The sequence below is a fragment of the Oenanthe melanoleuca genome, chromosome 4, assembly GCF_029582105.1.
Source record: "Oenanthe melanoleuca isolate GR-GAL-2019-014 chromosome 4, OMel1.0, whole genome shotgun sequence".
NCBI classification, from domain to species: Eukaryota; Metazoa; Chordata; class Aves; order Passeriformes; family Muscicapidae; genus Oenanthe; species Oenanthe melanoleuca.
In genome coordinates this window covers 40,079,350-40,104,812 of record NC_079337.1, presented here as the reverse complement: position 1 = coordinate 40,104,812, position 25,463 = coordinate 40,079,350, and the positions used below count along the sequence as shown (strand labels likewise).

The 25,463-nt window shown below is 36.3% G+C and overlaps 1 protein-coding gene across 3 annotated transcripts in view; it reads left to right on the top strand.

The window, feature by feature from the left end:
- The window catches only part of FAT1 (FAT atypical cadherin 1), a 100,511-nt gene that overhangs the window by 37,090 nt on the left and 37,958 nt on the right, over positions 1–25,463 (top strand). For all 3 annotated transcript variants that reach the window (XM_056489172.1, XM_056489173.1, XM_056489171.1), the window contains exons 4-7: positions 14,287–14,348; positions 17,103–17,432; positions 17,942–18,152; positions 22,140–22,279. In XM_056489172.1, coding sequence (XP_056345147.1) covers positions 14,287–14,348; positions 17,103–17,432; positions 17,942–18,152; positions 22,140–22,279 — 743 coding nt within the window. The remainder of the gene's footprint in view (positions 1–14,286; positions 14,349–17,102; positions 17,433–17,941; positions 18,153–22,139; positions 22,280–25,463) is intronic.

Sequence of the window (25,463 nt, the reverse complement as noted above, 5' to 3'; positions counted from 1 at the left end):
AAGAAAGACACTTCTGCCAAAGTTTTGACATAAAGAAACATCTTTATTCCTATTTAATGGGTAGAAGAATTAGGGCACTGGGAGATTGTGACTTGTCTTTGGACAGAGTTTTCATTTTTCCATGTCAGTAGCTTACTGTGATCTCATTTATGTTAGAAAGGGACCTTGAGAGAGAGAACTTAACACACTAGATGGTGAAGTGATAAGGAACACTTAATAGAAAAGGAATAAAGATTTTCTGTCAAGAGAGTTTCTTACCTGCCTTTATTGTAGCATACACACAGTAGAAGCAAGCAGTGAGATTTGCCATCCTTCTCAGCTTGGTGTTAAAAAACAAAAAAGCAAAAGGACACAATTGGAAATAATTAATTAATTATATTTCAGAACACAAGCACTGGGAATAAAATAATCTCTCTCTGATTTACATTCAGCAGAAGAAATTTTTTTTTCCCCTCAATATAGTTAGCTTAGGTATTTGCCTAACATGTGCCATTCATACCACCCTTCACTGCTATCAGTTACTGTTAAAATTGTAATGCTAGGTAGACATTCTTCTAGACAGACATCTTAAACATAGTGATAGGGAAAAGGTGGGCAGAGGAGAGAAGGAAAACTTGTTCCTAGAGTGCACTCAGATAATTCAGTGGATATTAAAAAGCTAACTCATATATGTATTGTCTCCTCATTCAGTAGGACTCTGAATTTCATGTGCTCTACTAGCCATACTGCCTATCCTGAGCAGGACCAGTTTGAAACTGTTAGTCTGCAGTGGGCAATAACATAGTGGTCAAGTTTTGACTGAAGTTACCAGGTTCATAAGTTCTCAAGTTTCTCTTCTGTTTATTAGATATTGAATATATTTAGTCTGAATAGATCTTGCTTGGTGTGAAAGTGTTTTCAATAGAATTGACATGTTAAGGAGTTGAAAAAACACTTTGAAATACACTGGTTATTGTTCTAGTTGTAACACAGTGCATTTTATCTTCTCCAATCAATTAAAAGAGGGCTCAGCTGAAGAGTACATTTGACAAAAATTGGAGAGATCATGTCCTGACTTGTTTGCTTATGTGTGTTTATTATCCCTGTTGTACCTTGTGAAGTTACCACACTGAAAGGTATTTGTCCAGTGAAGAGAAGCCCCAAATTTCCCTTCCAGCCACAGGGGAGATAGGGCAGGAATAGGAATCAAGTCTTTTTAACTGTATTTATGTTGCAACATCAAAAGTGACAGTATGAGTTAAGTAGGTGCTGTTGTGCATCCCCAAAGGTGAGTTGAGGACTGTAATGGCTTCAGTTCAAGTCAACTAAAATATGTTAAAAATGTGTTAAAAATATGTTTCAAGTGGTAATGTGTTATTATATCTCTTCTCCTGGTCAAGGATCCATTGTTCCTTTCTCTTTGTAAATTTTAATGCTATGGTATGGTGGTCCATGGCTAGAATTCCCACACACAGTAGTAATACAGATTATAAATAGAAGCAACCTACATATAACATGTATCAAGTGAAACACTGCATTCTGTTCTCCTGATTTAGCTAATGCATTTCTAGAATTTTGTGGTGGACTCCAGACTAAGATGTCTGTCTTAATACAATAATCCTGAATTTTTAGAAATTGAAAATTTAGCAATTCACTGACATGGATCTTTGTAGGATATAGTTCCTCTTTCACAAAAAGTAGAGATTTCTTTTCATGACAAGAACTATTGACTGACTGATCTGTTTCTTAGAAATGCTCCTGGTTTAAGTAGTATCTGCATGCTTCTTACTGCAATCTTTTTCCAAGTATCCCCTTCAGTAAATCTTACACTTAAAAACGTCTTTTATATTTCAAAAAATTAAAAAATAACTTAAGGAAACACTGCTAAGTCTTTCTTTGCATGCTATTTCACTTCTTGAAACAGGATATATAACACAGTACATCACAGGACATTTTGTAATCTTTTCACATATAATTGGTCTTTCATGAAAGCAAATGAAATAACATTTTATTTGTCTTTGGAGTTTCCATGTAATGAAAAGAAAGTGCTGTACATATGAGCTGTCCAGGTAGAATAAAAATAGTTGTCATAATATTATTTGCCAGAAAGAATGAGAGCAAAGATTTAATTCTGCAGCTTTTTATGCTCAATCTGTAGACAAACATGCAAATTATGATAACTATTTTATATCCACTTAACTTCTTGTGACATAGCTTGTAATTTAATACAGAAGTAATTGACAAAGTGGAAGAGTTGCAACTCACGTTAATAGGTTTAGGTGGAAAGAGTTGAAGTTGCACTTTCTGATAGCTGTTCTGAACACACGTCCTGGGACTCTGTGGTTAATCTCAGCACTTAACACTAGGGCTATTGCACTGAGGCTCAGAAAAGATTTGCACATTTAGCAACACTCATGTACAGCAAAGGATTACATAGCAGTAAACAAGTTCTGGGATTTGTGCTTTGGAGCTCAAAATACATATACAATGCTTTTATAGGCACATGTAATACATATGGTGTATATAATAGTGGTTCAGTACTAATGCTGTTTCTTGCAGGTTTATTTGCTTGTGAGCTATTTGGGTACAAGTAGAACTGATAAATTTTACATATGATAGATGCAAATTTCATGGCTGTATTTACAAAATACAATTGATTATTTTACTGTTTGGAATAAGCTACTCAGTGTTTCTATTCTACATGAATGCAGTCATATTGAGTAGAAAAATTTGTATTTTTCCTCATCTTTGCACCTTTCATATTGTAATATCTTAATTTGCTTTTTTGCTTTTGGGAAGTTTTGCAAGGATGACACCTTGATAGCAGGATTGCTTTCTTAGAGAAAGTGGAACAGGTAATTAGTATGGCATCTACAGGTAATAGCTGATGATGCCATTGTATATAAGTGTAAATTTATGAATTGATGAATTATGATTTCATAACTTCTGTTTGGATTGAGAAATTATATATTTAGAAATGGATTTGTTAGTGCCTATTCAAAAGATTTATTGTACTCATTTTACTAAAAGCTTTCAATCAAACGATGTAATTTCTTTCTGAGGAGGGTTGGGCATGCATGAAATATGAGCTTTTTGTTGAGCACCCAGTAAGAGTTGTAAGGGTGGTTTGCAGACTAATTCCCCAATTGAAAATGTGTGCTTACAGTTCCCCAGAATGACATTGTCAACCAAATTCCTTCCTGTCATTGTTTCCTGTTTCTCATTTTTCTTCTAGCTTTACTTTTTAAATTGTGGGATGGCAAACATCATGTGAAATTAGAAGAAAGGTATTGAAGAGCTAGGGAGAACTTCCTTAATTGCTGCATAACTAGAGGCATTAGACTTAACTCTCTCTAAACCAAAAAAGCTCACTGAATTCCCTGAACTCTGTATCAGTTTCCATACGGATGAAATAGTTTTGCTATGCCATGATTTTTAAATATGTCTGCTTCTCAGTGTTACAGGCTCTATATTATTTGCCTAGTGAAAGGGGTTCCAGCTGTCCTTAGTATTACTGAGCAAGAAGATGGAATCCTAACTAAATAACCATATAGGGCCCTTATACTCTCTTTGTATTACCATGCACATATATTCAGGCTAGAAATAATTTCTGATCTTTTGCCCATTTGGTATGCTTCTTTCCACTTCCCCAGGACTTCTGTTACATTTGTTGTGCCAACCAGATTGGGCTTGGGGAGCGAATCAGGGCTGGGTAGCAAAAACCACTTTCTTGAGAAGTCGTGCCTTTCCTCAGAAATTTAAAGCAATAATAGGAAATGAGGAAGAGAGGCACTGAATATTGCACCATACAATTTTGATTCAGATTGGCAGAAATGCTGATCACAAAAACATAACTTTCTATTCTTTTAATGAAACTTGGTATGAGAATGATCCATACTTCTGAAAACTAGACTTGGGTTCACAACCTGGACAGGAGAATGCCAAAATAAGTTTTGAATTGTTAATTTTCCCACACGTAGGTTTTGCAAGTGTAAATTGCATGACCAAATTACTTGGGAGTGTTGGTAAAGATGTATTAATTTATATATGAAGCTGTTATGAGAATATTATGGATATACCTTTGAGGAAGTTAGTAATCCTATGGTGTAGGAGATACTCCATTTAGATAAGGATATTAGTTGGGGAATTCAGCAGAAGCTTTAAGTAATTCCTGTTTCAGAACATAAGTGTATCCTGTGCATTTTACACAGTAAGCTTTGAAGCAGTGTGTGTGTGTCTGTCTGATGTGGAGACCGAAGTGAGATGGGAAATGGGTACAGCTGCAAACAACTTCCATGGGTTTCCGATAACACTGGAGAATTACTTACTGAGGAAATGAAGGGTCAGTGACCACAGAGTAGTATTGGCTTCATTTTAACAAAGGAAATCTTTGTTGTTTAACTACTTGTGGGTTTTAATCCCAGTTGACGTAATACTTTGGAATTGGATAAAACCAGTGTTGGTATATTGCACGCTTACATGATTTAAAGTTAAATAAAGATCAAAATGCTGAATTTTTTCGTGTAACTTCTGTAGCTGGCAAGCAATGCCAGGCTCAATTATTGTTCACCCATGTCACACAGCTCAAAGTGTATGTAGCAGCCTCCATGTGCTCAAGTGTTTACCTGTGACATGTGGAGGAAATAAAGTATTTGATTATACTGTCTCTAGAACAGATTTTTTTCTTTACTGAAACTGTGACACAAATCAGCCCAAATGTTTGTAAAAAGAGTTTAATTCTGCAAAAATCTAGTTTGATTTTCCTTTTTAAAAGGACTTGAAATGCTAAGTCTTTTTTGTAACTGGGAAAACAAGTTCATCTGAAATTTCTAATAATATTTTCATGTCCACTCATGTCTACACTATTTAGAGATTTTGCATTTGCAGATACAGAATTTTTGCTATAATAGAGCCAGCTATTTTAAAGATTACCTAAAAGCATTTGTGTAGAGAGCACTTCATTTAAATCTTAAGTGGTGGTGTTGGGACTTTATTTATTTATTTTTATTTGTTCTCTTACATCCCTTTGGAAAAAGAAAAGTTTTGGGAAGATAAACGGGAAGCACAGCAGTCCTTTCCTTTTCTTTTATTTGTCCCTGGTACTACATGAAAACTTCAGGTCATACCCTGCATGAGCTGTGTTGTAAGCCATTCTCTTTCTGTTTTCCCATGTTCTGATGCACAGTCATGGAAACCGGCTTGAGTTGGAAGAGACCTTAAACCTCATCTGGTTCCAGTGCCTCTGCATGGGCAGGGATATCACCCAATAGATCAGATTGCTCAGGGACCCATTCAGTGTGGTCTTAAGCACTGCCAGGAATGGGGCATTCACAACTTCTCTGGGTAACCAGTTCCTTCACTGCCCTCTGAGTAAAGAATTTCTTCATAACATCTAATATAAATCTTCCCTCATCCCCTCTCCCTTGTCCCATCACTATCTGCCCATGTGAAAAGGTGCTCTCTTCTTTTAGAAGCCCTTTTTAGGTACTGGAAGGCTGCTATAAGGTCTTCCCAGAGTATTCCATGCCAAGCAATCCAAACTCAGTCTGTCTTCATCAAGAGATGCTTCAGCTCCCTGGTCATTCTCATGCCCTCCTCTGCTCTAACAGGTTCATGTGTTTCTTGTGCTGAGGACCAGCCCCAGAGCTGGAATGCAGCATTCCCAGTAGGGTTTCATGTGGAGTAGCAGTGTAGAGGGGCAGAATCCCCATCCTCAACCTCCTGGCCATGCTGCTTTGGATGTAGCTCAGGATATGGTTGGCCTTTCAGGCTGCAAGGGCACATTGCAGGGTCATGTCCAGCTTTTCATCCACAAGGACACCCAAGTCCTTCCCTGCAGGGCTGCTCTCAGTTTATCTCCTAATCTGGACTTGTATCTGGGGTTGCCCTGGCCCAGCACCTTGCGCTTGCTGAGCTTCATGAGGTTCTTGTGAGCCTGCCTCTCAAGTTTGTCCAGGTCCCTCTGGATGCCATCCAGTCCTTCTGGTGTGTCCTCTGTGTTAGCTTTTTGTAATATGCAAACTTGCCAAGGGTGCATTTGAAATGACAGAGGAGCCAGACTCTCTCTGTATCATATGTTCTTTTGAGCTGGAGTATATAATATGCAAAGTTATCATTCTGTCATTCAGTGATCAGATACTGTGGTGAGCCACTTGCAAAGTCCTACATTCACACGTGCTTTCAAAGATGTGTTTTGCTTGGTAGGATCTCTGAGTAGTGCAACTTGAAGTTGTGTATATAACAACACTATAACATTAGTATTGATTAATTTTGTAATAAGAAAAGATGCCTCAGAATTAGTGTCCTGATTTGCATCAGCTTGGCTTGATTTTTTTTAATCAATGAAAATAGATCAATCCCAGAAAAAATGTTGTTCTATATGAGGTAATATAATTTTTCTCTCTGAAAAATTCACAGGGGAGTCACAGTTCAAGAACTAACTAGAAGTGAGCTATAAAATTGTTCCTCAGTTTTGCTGAGAGCCAAGGCAAGATTTTGACAGCAATTTACCTGATCTCTCTTATGAGGATTGTAGAACTTCTTTATGTATATGGTTCAGTAACAAAAGCAGTTTCCTTTAAACCAGTAAATAAGGCTGCAGTGCAATTCTAGTACATTTTAAATGTAGGAAATAACACAAAATTAAAAACAAAAGAAAAAGGGAAGAGGCAGCAACATTTTATAAATCTCCAAATTCTCACTTAGAAATTAATATTTTAGTGTTTAAATGTATAGGCATTTCAGAGCACTATATAAAGTAGGGTTATGTTAGGTTTGTAAAGATCTTTCAAGATGATGTGTGATTTTATGCTAATAATTCTGTACTTAGTTATGTATGAAAATGGTGTATGTCAAAATGAAGAAAAAGAGTGATGGACATAAGGTAGCTTAGAGTTAATTACTGAAGGCATTTGAGCTTTGAGTTTGTGTGGCTTTTGAAAGCAAGAGTATTTCACAAAGTAAGCAAAGAGGTAACAAAAATTTATAGTGTTCTGTTGATAGTGGGATCAAAGTTCATTCTAGAGGAAATGTATCATCATTTACTAGTTTCCTTAAATAACCGTTTGTGAGTTTTGTTTAATCTTTCATTCAAAATTATTTTAGCTATTTGTTATTATTTATTAAATGCCATTTTTTGAGATTTTATTTTATACTGCTTTTTACTTACAGTTCTGGGTTTTATATTTTGTATGACAGAAACTAGCAAAATAATATGAATGACAGTGTAACTGGACTTACCCTAAATGTTTTCAAGCACTGAGAATTCAGGATCACAAACATTTTAATGTAGCTGTTTGGGTGTTTGTTGTTATTTATATAGTTCTTTTCATTATCTCCCAAATAATTTTATTGCTAAAAAAATTGCTGCACAAGAAGCTAATACCACTGTCTTAGTAAATCCAGACTGAAAATAATGTAGTCAGTGACTAATCAGAATATGCAAAACTACATGGTTCACTTTTAGTTAGATATGTTTGTGGAATTTTCTAGAATTGTATGATCAATAAACACTGATTCTTACACTTCATTTGAAATCTAGTTGAAATTGAATCTCTACAGTGTTTGTCATATTGGATGGCTTTTTAATGTAAATTATTTTTTCTTCCTTATGCTGTACATAGATAAGCTTTGGTGGGTTGCTTGTCTTTGCTTCATGCTCAGATCACAAATATGATTAATGAGTATTCTGCTTAGCAGATTCCAGGATGCTGTTAAACTAGTTTGGGTAAGTGACTCAACTTCAGATGTGCACCTTGCACTTACACTTTATAGCAGTAGGATTGAGTAGTTAAATTGCCTGGTTACAGATAAACATGGTGCCTGGTGGTATCAAATATTAGCCATAGGATGAAGTAACCTACTTTTTGATCCTATATAAAAAGTCTGTCTTGGCAACAAGCAGAAGCTAATAAACACTGAGCTGGACTTGATGATCCTTGTCTATTCCTTCCAACTCAGCATATTCTGTGATATTGTTGTACTTCAGTAAATGTGCTGCACAAATATACCCTTATGGACAGGGTGTTACCCCTTGTTTGATGCAGTCCTGACTTGGGTTAGACTCAGATCTCAATGATTGCTTGATTTTTCATGGAGTCACTCAAAGGGCAAGAAGAATTCATCTGGGACAAATGTGCCAGCAGTATTTTTGTGGATGAAATCCAGAGCATATGCACTAGCATTTGAAACAGGAATAAGGAAATACCTAAGAAAAAAGTAAAGGCGATTTGAATAGCAAATAGAATGTGTAGTTCTTAATGTGTTTCAGACTTTTCAGTCTGAGCTTTGCTAAGATGTCTGTATGCTATGTGAGTGTCCTGTTGGCTTTTGCTTGAATGGCTATACATAGGTATTGAAGGGGAAAAAACACTGCAATTGTGAAAGACTGTACTAGTTGAGCCATCATGCTATGCTTAAAAAGGGAGAAGTGACTTCAACAGTGACTGCAGTAGGTTTCCATTCTAAAATCTATTTTCTAGAATCATTAATGTAATTTTTTTTCATAGCTAGGGTAATTGTAACTCATTTGTGTAATTACCTTCATCAGGAAGTTTATATATGAAGTAGAAAATAAGCCCCAAAAGTGCATTTAGACTATCCAGAAAACTCTCCTATCCACAGGCTGTGAGCTCTGCTAGGTAGAATGAATCTTCGTTTTACCTAAACAACTGCATAGCAAAAAAGGGTAAAATTCAAGAGGCCAGAGAGAACAAGCAAGCAGCAGCAGAACTAATAGAGAAAGTATATGGCTAGGAGAATTGAAAGAGGAACCCAGGCTCTCAATTCTTTCTGAAAAGTGGTACCATTTTTGAGGCCTTAATTGAAGTAATTGAAGTAATGATGGGACTGTATATTTGCAATCATATTTAGCATTAGAAAATTGTTGGTGACAATTCTGTTGCTGGTTTCGATGAGAGTTATTAAGGTGCTTAGAACAAGGAAGAGTTTAGGAATGAAAAGCAAGTGAAATTGCCAGGGAATTATCTTTAAGACTATGTAAACCAAAGTTCAGTTCCTTTATGATGTACTTGCTCCAGTATGATAGCTTGCTAGCATTATCTTGTTTCTTTTTTAACTCAGCAGTCTGCCTTCATGGTGATGTATGGCAGTGGTGATATATTAGACTTTCTAGCTTATAATAGTCATCATCAGTCGTTCCATGGCTAGTAAGACAGTTTATTTTTTGCCAGCTTCAAAGCTGGAATCTCTTCCTCAATCCCTCTGCTAATTACTGTTACTGACCTGCTTTTATTAATTATTTCAATTGGTTTGGTTTAAGTGATAATTGACTGATGCAGTCCAGAGAAACCATTTCTGCTGGTTAGTTATGGTTTGCATTTAACACAGAGGACAACAACCACATTGACCAAATATGGCCTCACTTATATTTAGTTTATGACTTTTAATTGTTGCAGTTAGTGATAAAAAAAATCTGTAACTGCTTCCTTAATTCTTCAGTGCCAATGCATTCAAAGATCAGAGAAACTATATTTGTTTTCGTGTGCTGCAGTTAGTGTTGTACTAATTCAAATCAAGCCTATCAGTTCAAGCTCATTGGAGGCAGCATAGTACACTTGGCATCTGCTTTAGTCTTTTGGTTCATTGTGGGAGTTAGCCATGTCTAACAGGCAAACTCCCTCCCAGCTCCAGAATCTTCATCATCTCAAGCTGAATGTGCAGTTGGAAAGTCTGCAGATATTTGTGAAAGCACAAATGCATCAGGATGCATGATGTGTACGCAGCAAGATAAAAACTTGGAGCCTTCCTCCTCCCCTTGCAAAGACCACTTTTTCTGATGCCACTTCTTTCATCACTGGGATCATCCATGCCATAAAGATAGCTAACAGTGCCCACCTAATTTTCTATGTTTTTTAAAAGATATTGCCATTTCAGCATTGAATGAAAATTGTTGTTGATGTGCTAGTCTTCAGAAATAGAGATGACATGAAGTAGCTGCGAACCAATATGAAATAAATCTCTGCTAATATCTGACCTGGTGCTAATCTCCATTCCAAATGTAGCAGTTTTATTTACATTTACATAATTGTATGCTGTAGTTGCATTTTTGTTTGTTTGTTTTGCTATTATTTAAAATAGAAATCTGAAGTAAGTTTTATCTGAATGCAGTTGTGATTCTCTTAGTTTTTGGGTAGACCTCAGATAGACAGCAAGTATCCCCAGAATGAAAACTCAAATAAGGAATGAAGGAAGAATACAATTGTATTTGCTACTAGTGCAGGCTTTTTGGTTTTGTTTTGTTTGTTACAGATGTTTACAGATAGTTTCAATTGATTCTAGTAGCTCTCCTGCAAGTGGGGCAGAACAGCTATGATTTATCCAAAGACTCTCTAAATTATTAAGTTGATATTGGGAAAATGTTTCTGATGAGGCAAGCTTTTAAATATTACTAAATACATAAATTGCACCAATTCACTAGAGATACCATTTCCTCATCATTATTTTAGAAATGTTTTGTATAAATTTGCATTTTTATAAATTTTCTCAAGAATGCTTGACCCCTCTTGCCATAGTGACATTGATTTCAGGTGATGTGACTTGCTGTTCCTGTTGATTTTGGGAGAGGGAGGCTGATAGGAGGAGGCAGAAGCAGAATACAAGAGTATGGCTACAAAAAATGCTCTGAGCCAGTTTTGCTTTGAAATAGAATGGTTTGTCACAGTGACCTGCTTCTCAAACATGCTACTATTTCATTCAGCAATAAACATGTTTTTCCCACCTCATAACAAGAATTTCAAAACTGAATTTTTACAGACTTCTTCAGAGCTTAATTGAAATCTTTTACTTGCCACTCCTTTGGGGATGTGGTCTATGCAAAAGTGTGGTCATGCATTTATTTTTGTAGAGGGAGGGGCACAGCAATGATACATACAAAGTGTCACAGAAAAGAGGAGCTCAGTCTAAGAAAATTTAAGAACAGAGCAGATTGGTGTCTTTTGTTGCAGGGAGCTGACTTACATTAGGTCCAAAGATTCTCCCCAACCCTCTTAACAGGCAGTCACAGTGCATAGGAACACTTGCCCTTATTATCACAGCCAGAGTTCAGGAAAGCTCTTCAACAATGGGCAAGATCTGTTGGTGCAGCATTAAACATTCTATAATATAGCAAAACGTGGCAAAAAGGGAAAAAATGTAGTGATTGCAATAACCAAGCCTTCCGTAGTCTTAAGCTGAAGGGAACACTTCCCTGAAGCTAAATTTGCACTTAGGAAAGTGTCTAGCAGTAAAGAGTTAAATAAAAAGAATGTCATGCATGTGTATGTGATTCTAAATCCAGAAGTGTTACATTTCCTTTGTTGGCATTAGTGATTCTAAATCCAGAAGTGTTACATTTCCTTTGTTGGCATTAGTTTCTGCTGAATATACAGGATATATATGGTGAAGACTAAGCCCTTCTGTTATTGGTCTGAAGTGTTTTAACACTTCAGTTAACAGTGAGGTGTGGCATGCTTGGCTGAAATGACTGGAGGTTTTAGCAGATCAGAGCATGTATATTTTGTTCTTACTGGATATTTTTCTGCTTACCCATTTGAGTTGTATTGACCAGCTTCATTGAATAGGAATTTTATGTGGATCAAGACTTGCTTTAGGAATCACTAGTGTGTACAGTAGAGGTACATGGTAGAATTTTGTTTTGAGTGCTTGAAGCAAAATCTTTTCAATGGTTTTTACACAGATATTTTTTTTCCTCCAAGTCTTAGTTGCCTTTTTTAGAGGTGGCTCCGGTCTTCATGGCTCTTGATGAAAAAATAAAATAGATAGGAGGCTATGGAAAAGTGCCATTTTTCTGATCTCTTGTAATTCTTTACTTGGTGCTGCTGTGAGAGATGGAGTCTTATTATTGTCAGAGGATGTAGACTAACTATTGAATATTCAGGGAAGTACAAGCATCATGAGGTATTTCTGCTAGGATTGCTTTATCTTCCCTGTGTTTTTTGAGATTTTCCCCATCTTCAACCCAGCTGTTAAACAGTGAGTTTCTTTAGTGGCTGTGCTGCAATCTATCCTTTCCTCTGGTAACTGTGGTGAGCCTTGAGGTTAATGCTTCATGGGAGGGCTTGTGCTGGCTTTTTACAGAGGTACTCAGTAGAAAGAGATTTTAGGAGAACTTGTCTTTCCTGAAGTCACCTGCAAGTCCCTTTACTGGAAGGAAGCAGATGAGGCAGTGGCTGTGCCACTTGTGCACTTTCAATTAACAGCCCTATTCTGTTTCCCATACAGCCTGTGAAAAGAAAATGTGTTGCCCAGACTTAGGCAGGAAAGTAAAGCTTTTTAAAATATGTGACAATAAATATTTTCAGTTGTCATTATTCACAACTCTGTAATAGCCATGTGAAAATATTATCTCAAGAAGGTTAATAGACAACTATCACATCATTTTCTCTTTTCCACTGCACCTTCCTAAGTTCAGAGTAACGATGCAAGTTTTTTCTCCTTGTTTGTTCACTTTGGTTTGGACTTTTGTCTATTTTAATTTTAATTCCCCTTTTCTTTGTAACTAAGAACAATTGCTTCATAATACCAGAAGATATATCCTAACAATAGCAAACATACCTCCTATGTGCTGTAAAAGCATAAAAATGTAAAGCAGGAGACGATGACATATCATTGTCTAGAATACTAGATAAATAATGGATTTGATACGATGGCAAACAAACTTGCTGGAAAAACAAGGGCAGATTTGACCATAATTGAAACAGCTGTTATTTGCACTATCTGTGTTTTGGAGAATAGTTGTTTGAACATTTGACAGATGTAATATTGCCTTCCATAGGTTTTGTCCGTATTACTTAGTACAGGCTGTCTCTTTTGTTGGTATAAGTAGACTAGAGCTGTTTTTATCAGAAGCACTGAGCAGCTATGCACCTGTAGTGTACAATCCTGTTTCTCTTGGCCTTTCTCTTTTAAGTGAGATTGAAGTCTTTATTGCTTTTCTTACATACTCTGCTTTTTATCAGCTGAGAAACAAAATTGAAGGCTTTTTATTGCAGCAGACCAGCTTTGAAAACTTCGTAAGTGGATTTTAATTTTACTTATATAAGACCATATTAATAAAAAATTAATCTGTAGTTAGAAAATGGAACATGAAGTAGGCTGCCTGTATTTTGATCTCTATTTCATCCTTCATTGTCCCTGTTTTCCAGTTTGACAATTAAGGATCAAGATGGCAGTGCTTTCCTTTAACTATGAAAAGCTGGGATAGTTGGATAAAATGTCTTCTGACATTGCAGTATCCTCTGTGTTGCTGCTTCAGCGAATATGGGATGCTTGGATCAGTAGTTGCTTAAGCTGGGCAAATCCAAACCTTGGTGTTTGCTTCATGAAGGGCCAGCAAGATTTACTAGCACAGGCTCAATCCCATGTGAACACAGAGTGGTATTTGTGTTGTACCTTGCACCTGCAAAAAGGTTAATGGCTTTTGTGCAGCAAAGAACTGAATTCTCTTGTGGCTGCATCTGTGGCACAGTTAACTCACACAACAGCAAATCACTTAGCTATAATTGAGAGTTGACCAAGTTTACTTTTCATGAAACTCAATAGTTAAAATTCTGAGCTGTTAGGGAGAATTAATTCTAATAAGATCCTTCTTTTTTTTATTTTGCTGTATTAGATTTCACTGTCTTTTTGTTATCTCTTACTCTTCGACTTCCTTCATTTAAAGCAAAACCATCATGCTGTCCTAATCTTGCATCAAAAGTGTATTAAAGCCTTGTGATAACATCATGCATCAAAAACTTTTGGTCCTTCTCTGCTGTTGTCAACAGCAACTGTTTGATTGTCATTGTGAAATTAAACCAACACAGACAAACTACTCTGTTTTTTCCACTATTATTGCATCTCGTCAGGTTATCCGTCTTTTGCCTTTACCACTAAAATTACAAATAGGTGTTTCTCCAGAAGAGGTTGGTAATTAATTCAGATAATGTCTGTCAGCACCCTTTGTCAAAGGTGTATGAATGCCTTCTGAAAACAAGATTTCATGTGGGAGAATTGCATTCATTACTCTGTTAGAAACATAACACTCACAGCTGTGTTGGAACACTGAACTGTGTTTGTCTTAAGAGTTACAGCAGCTTAGTTTTCAGATTGCAAAGAATATTTTCACAGCTTTTAAGGGTTGGAAACCTCTCACCCTTTCCCTTAATGAAAGCATAAATTCTACAAAAATGGGAGTGGCCACCTAAGAAGAAATTGATATTGAGGATATCAGTAACTGCTGATTTAACCTAACCTTCATTCAGATTATTTTCTTGAGCGATCTGATTAATTATTCTCTTATGTTTACAGGGCTAATTACAACCACATCCAGAAAACTAGATCGGGAGCAGCAGGGAGAGCACATACTGGAGGTAAATAATTTATTTAGATTTCTGAAAAACAGTAAGTTCATTGCTCTTTTACAGAGAATTAAGTTTGCCAGGCTTGATTACTATATGATGAATTTTAAAAAATGGATTTCAAAGTAATTTTCTTATGTGTTCATTATGTTGCAATGCAGATAACCACCTATCTTATAAAAACAGTGTGTTGAGGCTTTTTTGCTAAAAAAGAGTAAAGGTACAGATTGAATGCAATTTTTTTTTTTTGTATCTCGAAACAAAGATTTACATTCAGATGGTACAAAGGCATGATTGTTAAAAGGAGTGTGATTCCTCTTTTCATCTTCCTGTGTAATTATTGGAATAGCTATTTCAGCCTAACTTGCTGAGTACAGGCTTCTGAAAAAGAAGTGCAGACTGTTTTATCATATGGAGAATACAAAAGGATGGTGTGTGAGTAGCCCTGTTTTCTGCATAACGTGTTTACCAATCACATCAGTTGCAAGACCCGCATTATGGAGCCCGAGGCCAAAAGCATGAAACTTGTGACATAATGCTTTTATTTAACTATATTTAATTAATTGCCTGGAGTTTATTTAGGAGCTTTTGGAAAGGAAACGTTGAGAAGGGAAAGAAAACACATAGAGAACTTAAAGTCAGTTTCACAATGTTGTTGAGCAGTGTAATGGTATGGTACTTTTCTAATAGCAAGGACTAAATATTCACAGTGATCCTTACGTCCTAAGATTTATTTGGAATGTTCATAGTGCCTCTTGGCCTGGATTACAGATAAAAGGCTGCAATGGGAGTTTGCCAAATTAGTGTTAAAGACAGAGAAGCAATTTTAGATTTACTCAAAACTTTTGAAATCTTTAGAAAGGTGTTCCAGTGGGAGTGCAGTGATGAATGTATTTATTCCCTGATTGCACAAACTATCTTTTTGTGTAATTGCAGTATAGGTACAATCTTCCTGGGCCTTTTGTATCCCTTTGGTGCATTGTGAGGTAGACTAATGCAGCTTTTGGACGAATTTTTTTATCATTATTTTCATTTCTGTATCAGCTTTGAAATGAATACTTTGTACCTAAGTAGCAGTGGGGCAGAATTTTCTCTGCAGTGTCGTTCTAAAAGTAATAGTAACAAAATTAATTAAATGGCAGATCTGATTTAGCACTAGACATAGTATTCCTGTAAATTTTAAAGTAATTTTATAATCCTCTTTTCAAATTGCCTCCTCAGATCTGGTTGTCTCAGTTTCCCAAAGCACTTCATGTTATTTCTTGACCACTGCTATGTATATTGATTGTAAAATTGGTAAATCATGATTTTTACATCTCTATATATTATACTAGGGTTTTTTTATTAAATTTATACAGTAAATAAAATGAGCTGTGGATTGTTTTCTGATCCTGAGGCGACATGGCCCATATGGCTTTGATTGCTTACACCTTGGAACAGGCCAGCCACACTGAAGTTGCCTGTTGAAAATTGTGTATTGATTGTGTGAATTCTCAGGCTGCAGCTAAGCAACGTCTGTGTGTGTGTGCTAATTGTTGTGGGCCAAAACTTACGCCACAGGTCACACTCACAGTGTAATGTTAGGGCCAGTTGTCTGCTAGCAGTCATGCTAATTTAAACTTAGCTTTATAACCTTAAGCTAACATGTACAGAACTCAGAAAGTTTATTTTTAGGATTAAGATGTCACGTAATGGTACATAAATCCTCCTGCTTTCATCATTCTGTGTAAAATAGCAGTTAAGGCTCATTGCTCTTTAGTTTGGAACATTGTTTATTGCTTGCTGGTGTAATTTACTATTCTTCATTCTTTGTTCATTTTGAATTAAAGTTTTTTGTAAAAAGTCTGTGAAGTATCTGACAGGAGAACCCTTTACTACAGAGTGATACTGAAAGACAGCCTGGCCTAAAGTAACAGTTTTCCCATGTGTTAGTTTTATGTTTACAACTCTGACAATAGGTTGGAAAGAAAGCAGGAAATGCACAGAATGGTAGATAGCATTATGACCCAAGTGCTGAGCATCTGGCTGATTAATTGAGCATGGAAATGTTGACCAGATGGGTTGGGCGGTTTATTCCATTTTGCTGTTAAATTTGGTCTTTGATTGCACTTCTGCTTACATAATAGTAACTAATATGCCCAATTTTTTAATTCCAAATCTATGTTTCCTGCGTTCCAGTTTACACTTTCTTATGCAGTTATTTTAGATTAGCTTCATGTTATTCTCTCATGTCTTAGTGTGCTCTTGGTTATCAGTATAGTCTTCAAAACTGATAGTGCATTCAAATCAAGTAGATGTTTCTCAAATTTGCCTTTGTTATTTGCTTGGTTCAGGACAATGCTAATTTTATGTTAATGGACATGTTATCTCCCATACCCCTTGTAATATCCTCATTTGGGATATGCTTTGATTGTGTGGTTGGGGGTTTTTTTGTGAACTGAAAGGTATATGGTTGTGTTCCATTACAAGTAGTACAGTGAACAAATATTCATATATGTGGAAATCATACCATCTGTTAGAGATGAGCATGAATATTTGCAGTTCATGTTGCATTTCATGTATCAAAATATTAAGATAATAGCTGAATATACTTTTGAGTGCTTTTTGTAAATACTCACCTAATAGCTATAGTCAAGTGCTTTAACTGAGGTTAGGGGATAACTGTACAGTTGTTTAGGCAGTTGTAGGAGAATCTCATTCGCGGAGGAGCATTGTTGGAAGGACCTTGTTTGGACCCTCTAACTTTAACCTTGTTAATAAAAACAGGTAACAGTAACAGACAACGGTACTCCTGCAAAATCAACTATTGCACGGGTGATTGTGAAGGTCTTAGATGAGAATGACAACAAGCCTCAATTCTTGCAAAAGTTCTACAAAATTCGGCTTCCAGAGCGTGGTAAGCCCGAGCGAGAGAGAGCTGCTAGGAGAGAGCCGATCTACCGAGTTATTGCTGCAGATAAAGATGAAGGCCCCAATGCAGAGATCTCCTACAGCATTGAAGATGGTGATGAGCATGGCAAATTCTTTATTGAACCAAAAACTGGAGTGGTTTCATCAAAGAAATTTTCTGCAGCAAGGGACTACGATATCCTTTCAGTGAGTGAAAATCTTGTATATCATGAATATGGAAAGCATTCTTTTATCTGTTCATTTATTATTCAGTAGCTGGCAGGTGAGTGACTGCAGTATCTGAAGGAAGAAAGCTTCAACAAATCCAGAAGTATTGTTTTGTGTGTTTGCTTGCTTTTTATTAAAGGATGATTTGAGATGTTTGTATTGTGTATTAAGAACTGCTGTTCTTTCCCAGAACCTGACAGATAATTTATGTGATGAGGGAACATAAACAATCAGTTTGACTCACCTTCAGGAAGAAAGCAAAATAAAAGTGAATTTATGGTAACAGTTTGTGCTGCTGTCAGGTGCTGCATACTTTTTCTCCATTTGCTGTCCAGATAATGAAGGGCAAGTGGCACTTTGAGAGACACTTAACCTTTTTGGAAATATCTCACACGAGCAAACATGCTTGGAGCTTATTACTGCTTTCTATTTATGTGACATAATGATTTATGTGATCCTGTAGCCTAAAAGATGTGTCTGTTTCACAGATTAAAGCTGTAGATAATGGTCGTCCACAGAAATCTTCGACTACACGGCTTCACATAGAATGGATTCCAAAGCCCGTCCCACCCACAGAGCCTATTTATTTTGAGGAATCATATTTTACTTTTACGGTGATGGAAAGTGACCCAGTTGCTCACATGATTGGTGTAATAGCTGTTGAACCTCTTGGAACACCACTTTGGTTTGACATAACGGGTAAGGATGCCTTAAGAGCCTTTATTATTAGAAACAAATGTATGGAGTCTGAGATACTGGAGGGCTCATTGCAGCTTGGTTTTAATCACTCTTCTAAATAATGCAAGGCTTTGACATTCTTTAAATGCAGATGCGGATTTTATAAGTCAAATTTATTTAATTTTTATCAATGCCGCTCTGTATCAAAGATTAAAATTAAGTTGCAAAATATCTGTGTTGCAGTTTTAAAATTGATTTGTGAATATTGTCACTGAAATGAAACTAATGAAGTCAGTCTCATAGACTCTATGATAGACAAGACAATAAGATGCTAATTTTCTGCAAATCAGGGTAGTATGCTCAAAAAGAGATTTTACTGTTCACATGGATTTCTTCTCCTCTGGGCTGCTTCTCAGTTTGCTGTCCTTTGATTCAGTACTAAAAGGAAAGCTTGCAATGTTCCTAACCCCAGCAATCTTCTTCCTGTAAATATTCTTTTTACTAAATCATATCTTAACCTCTACCATTGAAAGGGGATTTCTAACCAGTAATATTACTATATGTTGATGTCATGATAACAAAATTAATAGTACTTTTTTGAAGTTTAGACTTTGTCACTAGACTTATGAGCATCTGTAATACACAGAGTGTTCACTGCATAGCTGATAGTAAAACTAAATTTTGTTGTGTGTTAGAATCAAGGACAATGTCATAGCTTTGTTTCAGGAGCGGTGCCTTGTAGTGAACTGCTTCTAGTCTTAAGTAAAGTCTCTCTGTCAGTCTATCAGATTTCTGATAGACTTGTGATTCAATAGATTTGTGGTTTTTCTATTACATTCATGAGAACAGCAACAGTTAAAGTTCATGAAACTGACACAAGTAACAGAAATATATAAATGCCAAATACTTGAGTGTGTTTTCAAAAAATTTTCAAGCACATGCAAATAGATGCAAGTCTTCCCTAAAGTCGTGCTTCATGCATGAACATTCTGTGATGATTATGATAATCATTGCTAATGCATTAATACTTACATAGAATTTTTAAATGGTTCTTTCTAATACATTCTTGAAGAAAAAAAGTTCCTGTCCAAATAAATTATAATTGGAAAAAAAAAGAAAGTTCACAATTAGACAAATCTAGGGATTACAGATCTGTACAACTCTATAGAGGGACTAAAAAGTTGATGCCTTTGGAACCGAGGCTGCTCTTTCACTGTTCTCCCAAAAACACATAGGTATGGGAGTAGAAAAGCAGAAGGTATAAAATGAGCAGGAAAAATGAGAAGGTATCATGTGTTCCAATTCAATTTAGGGTTATCCAGTCAACAGCAAAGAAATGTATGTAGACCAAAATGAGTCCATTAAAAGAAAGGTTAAGAAAGTGACATTGCCAGAAAAAGGAGAGCAAATCATGGAGATGAAAGAGAGTAGATAGAAGAGGCCTCAGGTTTTTGGAGTCCATACCACAGCACAGCAGTGATGTTTTCTGGGGCCTCTTACAGCAAAATTTGTTAATTAGATTGAGGATGTACTTTATGGAAAAGTTTTTAGTGTACTTCAACTGCTATGCACTCTGAGTAGTGTGTATGTATGAATAGAATTCTGATTGATAGTATTATTTTGATCTGCTGCTTCTAAGTATTCAGCACAGTTTGGACATTTGCATGTTTTTATTGTTTGCCTAATGCAGAAAATGAATGACCTCCTCCTGCTCTTTTTAGAAAGACATATACAGAAAACTCCGTGGGGAAAGAGCATAACGTGTCCAAACATTGTAGAATAAACCATTTTATTTTGACAGTTTTCTTAGTAAAAGTGTTTTGGAAAATTTGATATGTGATCATGTTGTGAGGTTATGGGCTACTCTTACAGGTGGTCTACCACCCTCTTTTACTGTTTCTAATAGCATGAATGAATTTGATTGACAGCTTTCCTTTGTGTTCTGTGCTTGCTTTCCATGCTTTCTTTCTTTTTGGCTGAGCCAGGAGACAAGCTTGCTAGTGAAGTATTTTACATCTTACAGATGGCTTGTGACCTGAACTGTACAGCAGAAGGTATCTGCTGAGATCACATAATTTATTACCAGATTATGAGATCTGAAATGAAAGCGTACATTTATAAACTATTTATTTTATTAACCCTTCGGAAATCAAAGTGCTCACGGTTGCATTTGTGACAGGTTCGTTTTTGTTTTGTTTTGTCATCATTACATTTATACAGCATCAATTCTGAGCATCCAGTTTTGGCTTTGGCCAAAACTGTTGCTGTTACACTTTCAGTGTACTAGATGCAGAAGTTTGGGTTGAGTTCTGCTTCAGTGGACCACCAGATATCACTGCTAAAAATACAGGCAAGGCCCTGGTGATTTTCTTGATAAGAAAGGGAAAAATGTTGGTTAGAGGGCTTGTCTTTCTGTCAGGAAAACTGATTGTACCAATTCATGCTCATTCACTCTACTCTTCTCTTAAAATGTAGAGAACTTCATTGAGACATCTGAGAAAATGGTTTTGCCTGCTAGCTAAAGAAGGAAAAACAAGATTCACCTTCTAAAACTGACATCCTGCACAAAGCCCATTAAAAAAATTCATGTATATCTGATAAGAAAGGAAAAAAGCTGCTGCCTTTCATGATGTCCAGTTTCTATCCATTTGAGTGATTCAGAAACTGCTGCTGGGCCAGTAAGAGGAGCTGGCTTTCAATTGAGCTAGAAAAATTATGCAGTGTTGGTCATTATCAAATATCTCAAATCCAGTGAAGCAGAACCCAGCCCATCTTTCCTAAACTGATATGTTTGTCGTGTAGTGGAACCTTCTAAAGGCAAAACCCTTTTTACATGTGAATGGGGGCTCATTTCAGTGTTTACTGTTTTTTTCTTGGACTAAGTTCAAATTTGCAACCTTTGGAACTTCACCCTCTCACTTCTAACCGTGGCTTTTCATAAAAGGCATTTAGTGATTTGCAAAGCTTAGCATGTATAATCTTGTTAAAGGGAAAAAAAAGCACTCAGATGATATCTGAATGCTATCTGCTATCTTTGTAAAATAGAATTAGAAAAACACATGGCCATAATTAGGAGAAATGGGTTTGCCATATCTAGCACTGCCTTGACCAAAATAAAAATTGATTCTTCCATTTTAGGCAGTTTATTGAGAGGGCTAAAGCAATTGTAGTTAAATGGTAGTATTCATCATCACTAATAGTATTTGGATTTAATGGACATTGCATTCTCAGGACACTCTGCTCCGGGTGGCAGGATGATGATCAATTAAATGTTTAAGCAACTGAGTGTAGCTATTGATCTACGCAGTTATTTAACTATATTTCAAAGAGTAATTTGAAAGTTTCACAAGGGAAATTGAGATAATTTGCTTCAGAAAAGGAACTTGGCCATATTTAAACATCGGGCATTTAAACAATTAGCACTATTCTGAATTCTGCCTATCTCAGTAAGTGAGATAGTGAATTCTTTAGGTACTCAGCATTAAGATGAGACTCCTTTGGAGATTTCAGCCTTATCTCTAGTCATATATGATTATAATAATATGTACTCTTCTCCAAAAGACAAAACTTTGTATGTCTGATTTGGAATTTTAATGTATTTTGATAAAAAGTATGTTTTTCACTCAGTAGCTGAAAATCTGCCTAAAAGGAACTATTGCATTTGACACAGTAATTCTAAATGTCCTGCTCTGTGGAATCATTACATTTCATGGATATATTTTCTTTTTAATTAGAGAATCTTGCTAATAAAAAAATGTCCCTGCTGACTTTCCATGAGCCAGGCAAGTCAGCTTTGTCCAAAACTACTCACTTTTAAATATCTATTAGCAGCACATCATGTTACCAGGAAAAAACCTAAAGTATTTAAACTAAATGTATGTATAGATATATGTGTATATATAGTTCCACTTTCATTAAGCATTGGAAGACAGAACATGATCATACATGAAAACAATGAAGCAATAATGCATTTTATTAACTTCTCCTTCTCACAATTTCCTGAACAAGGTGGCAACTATGACAGTCGATTTGATGTGGACAAAGGCACAGGAACTATCATTGTTGCAAGACCTCTTGATGCAGAACAGAAATCAAATTACAACTTGACAGTAGAAGCAACAGATGGAACCAGATCTATCAGCACTCAGGTAATGAACTTTCTGATGAGGCACTTATTAAAGGGGGGGTATGTAGCTGGAGGGTAGTGAAGGTGTTGGGTTTTCTTCTTACCTTTTTCTTAATCCTAGACAATGAACATGGTTTATTTAAATTAGGGACTTTGTCTAAAATAGAATTGAATTCTGATATTCACAGAGCCATGTTGTTTGGTGTGAGGTGGTGTGTTACTATACAGTAGTCTGAACAGCTTTTAAGTTATAACACGTTCCTACAGCTAAATAAATGAAAACAGAAACTAAGCTCCTGCATCCATGACTTTCTCACAAGAAAAGGATTAATACTACTCATCTGATTTACTTCTCTTTACAAGCTCCCCCAAAATCACTAAATAAATGGATTGCTTTACTTGAAATTTAAAGACAACCATTTAAAATATCTCGTGGTTCCCCTCCCTCTGCAAGATCTGTGGATGACCAGTTATACAATGTCCGAGTAATGTTTTATATGAAACTGAGCTGCTTCTTCTGCATAGTGTTCACATATAAACAAGGTTTAGATTATAATATCTCCTTGTATTGTCCCAAATACTTTATTTTAGTTTTGGTGGAAGTAGAGATTGTTTAGCAATCTCCAAATAGCAGCAACCTCAGACAAACCAATGTTTTAAAATTACCTTTTTATTAAGGCTCCGTGATGGTAGCAATTCTTTGCAGTTGGACTAATAAGTTCACTTAAAGGTGCAGAAGACTTTTGTGACAGCACTGGAAATAATTAATAGTAAAGTAGTTTATGATGTGTATCCCGCCTGTTTATCCCATCTAGTTTATTTCCCTAGCCCAGAACCTGAATATGTTTGAAAGTACAGGTTAGCTGAGGTTGGTGTGAATAGAGGATCACAGAGGAGCTTCTCTTTTCTTCCAGATAGAAAGGAAAGGCTTTATTTACTGATTAAAGACTGTTTGACTTGGACAGTGATGTGTCTGTATTACCTACACCTCAGGCACTCAAAGAGCAATAACTGGGTTGCTGCTGTCTTTTCTGTACATAGAGATCTGTGCTACAAATGCAATTTCTTCTTGTTCACCTTCTGTGAAGTGCATATGTTTTTCCTGTTACCTTTTCTAATGTCTTATATGTTGTCTTCTGCTTTTGGCCAGGGGAAAAGATGTTTCTTGTCAATGTTCAGGATTTTAAACAGAATCATTATTGAGCTGACTTCATGTCTGAAGGCTTGATAGGTCAAATAGTGTAAATTTGATAGTATAAGGTGACCAAGTTTCCTTTGAGAAATGCCTTTTCCTTTAAAGGTGACAATTGTGATTTTTGTAGACCATGAATCTTCAAAGACAGCAACATATTTCCCAGTAGGAAATTGCTGCAATCACAGCTGTGGTGCCATTGCCTCTGGTGCTGATAACCACTATAAAAGATTTGGAGAATCCTGCTGTAAAGCTGTTAAAATTTGCCTACTGGTAGTAAAAGTATTGAGCAGATTCACTTCTAGCGATTACAGCATGCTGGATAGAAGGCAGGAATTACTTAGGACAAAAAATAGAAGAAACACAAATTCAGCTAAAAGTCAAAAAGAGGCTTTTCCATAAACAGTTACCCCCCTCCCAAAAGTGCATTCAAAACTCCATCCTACTTTCTGTTGGGGTAGCCTGGGGACTAGAAAAGGCTTAACATGCGGCCTTGGTGAATGCAGATAGCCTATCCAGTGCTGCTGCTTGCATAGCTGAATTTATGCAGATGTCCTGAGCTGTCACAGTTGAACCATAATCTGCTTTGTCTTTAGCCCTCATCCTTTCTCTTCCTCTGAGTTATGTGATTGATTAATTTAGTTCTTCTTGGGAATTCACAGTGTACCTTTTGTTTGAGTTCTGTAAATGAATTTGTTATTTTAACACTTTTTGCAAAGCTAAGTGAACATGATAAACATCTACCCCACAGCGCTCTTCTCCAGAAGAATTGGAGTAGTAGTCTCAAGTTTGTCATTTCTGTGATTGCTTTTCTATGATTGTTTTCATATCTTTCACTTCCTCTCTCAGGCTTGGCAGGATCAGAGGTTGTGGTTTCTGTTACAAAATAAGCACAAAGACTTGCTTTGCATTGTCTTCCTTTTGCCCTGCTTGTGGGATAAGCACAAGTTTCCCTGTTGCTGTTGGAATCTCACTCTGGTGTATTAGATTGAGGAGTGTGGACTAGATCAAGCTCTGCAACTGTTGGTGCATGATCCTGATTTTAATTGCTTCTCTTATCACCCTCATAACTCCTGGCCCACCCAAATGCACTAACCTGCTAAAATAACCCTCAGGACTAGCCCTTGAAGGATGCATTTCAGATCAGACTTAAATTAAGGGGTTAAAAATGTTGATACAATATCAAAACTGAAGGTGTGATTTATGGCTGCCAGTGTGCAATCTCCATTACTCACTGCTGAAATACTGATGGTTAAAGTTTAAATGTGACATTGGGTTCTTCTAAGGGCTGATAAACAGTTAAAATGGAGTGACAGGCAAAAGAAATTCTGAATTCTGAGTGCATACATGAGGAACAACAATATGCCATACAGAGCTTTTAGTTTACAAAGTAATTGCTATAAACACTGGATATACAGTAAACAATTCAACAGATCTTGATTAACAGCAGATTAAGTAATTTTACATTTAATTTTAAAAAGGAAGTGGCATTTGCAAGAAATTGAGGAGGGGCATAAGAAATGAAAATCTTACTGTGTAAAAGCAGTGTATTGAATCTGACTTTAAAACTGGAAGGCATTTGTTGGCCTTGGGCCATTAACATCTGTAGAGCATTTGACTCTTTCAGGACTTCAGTTAAATAGCTTGTTTGAAAAATAAAGCAATAGTAGGCGTGGAGGCTATTAGAATTTTGCATGCATCTAAATGCCAAATGTATGAGGCAAAGCAAGGACAAACAAATTCCAGGCCTACAGTAGTGGTGCTTGACATGATGTTAGAAACTACTAGTGTCACACTTGGAAGGATTATGATTAGAAATAAAATAAAAATACAGAAACTAAATAACTAAATCCCATAAGTCAGTGTACCTATGTACTGAAACAGAAGAGTTTATTCAGAGGCTGTAAGTAGTGAAAAATGAACTACTGAATTGATTTTTAGGGGATAACAAAAAGAAATAGTCCTGTTTTTTAGCTATAGCCACTTGCAGTCATTGCTATGTAAATCAGTTTTT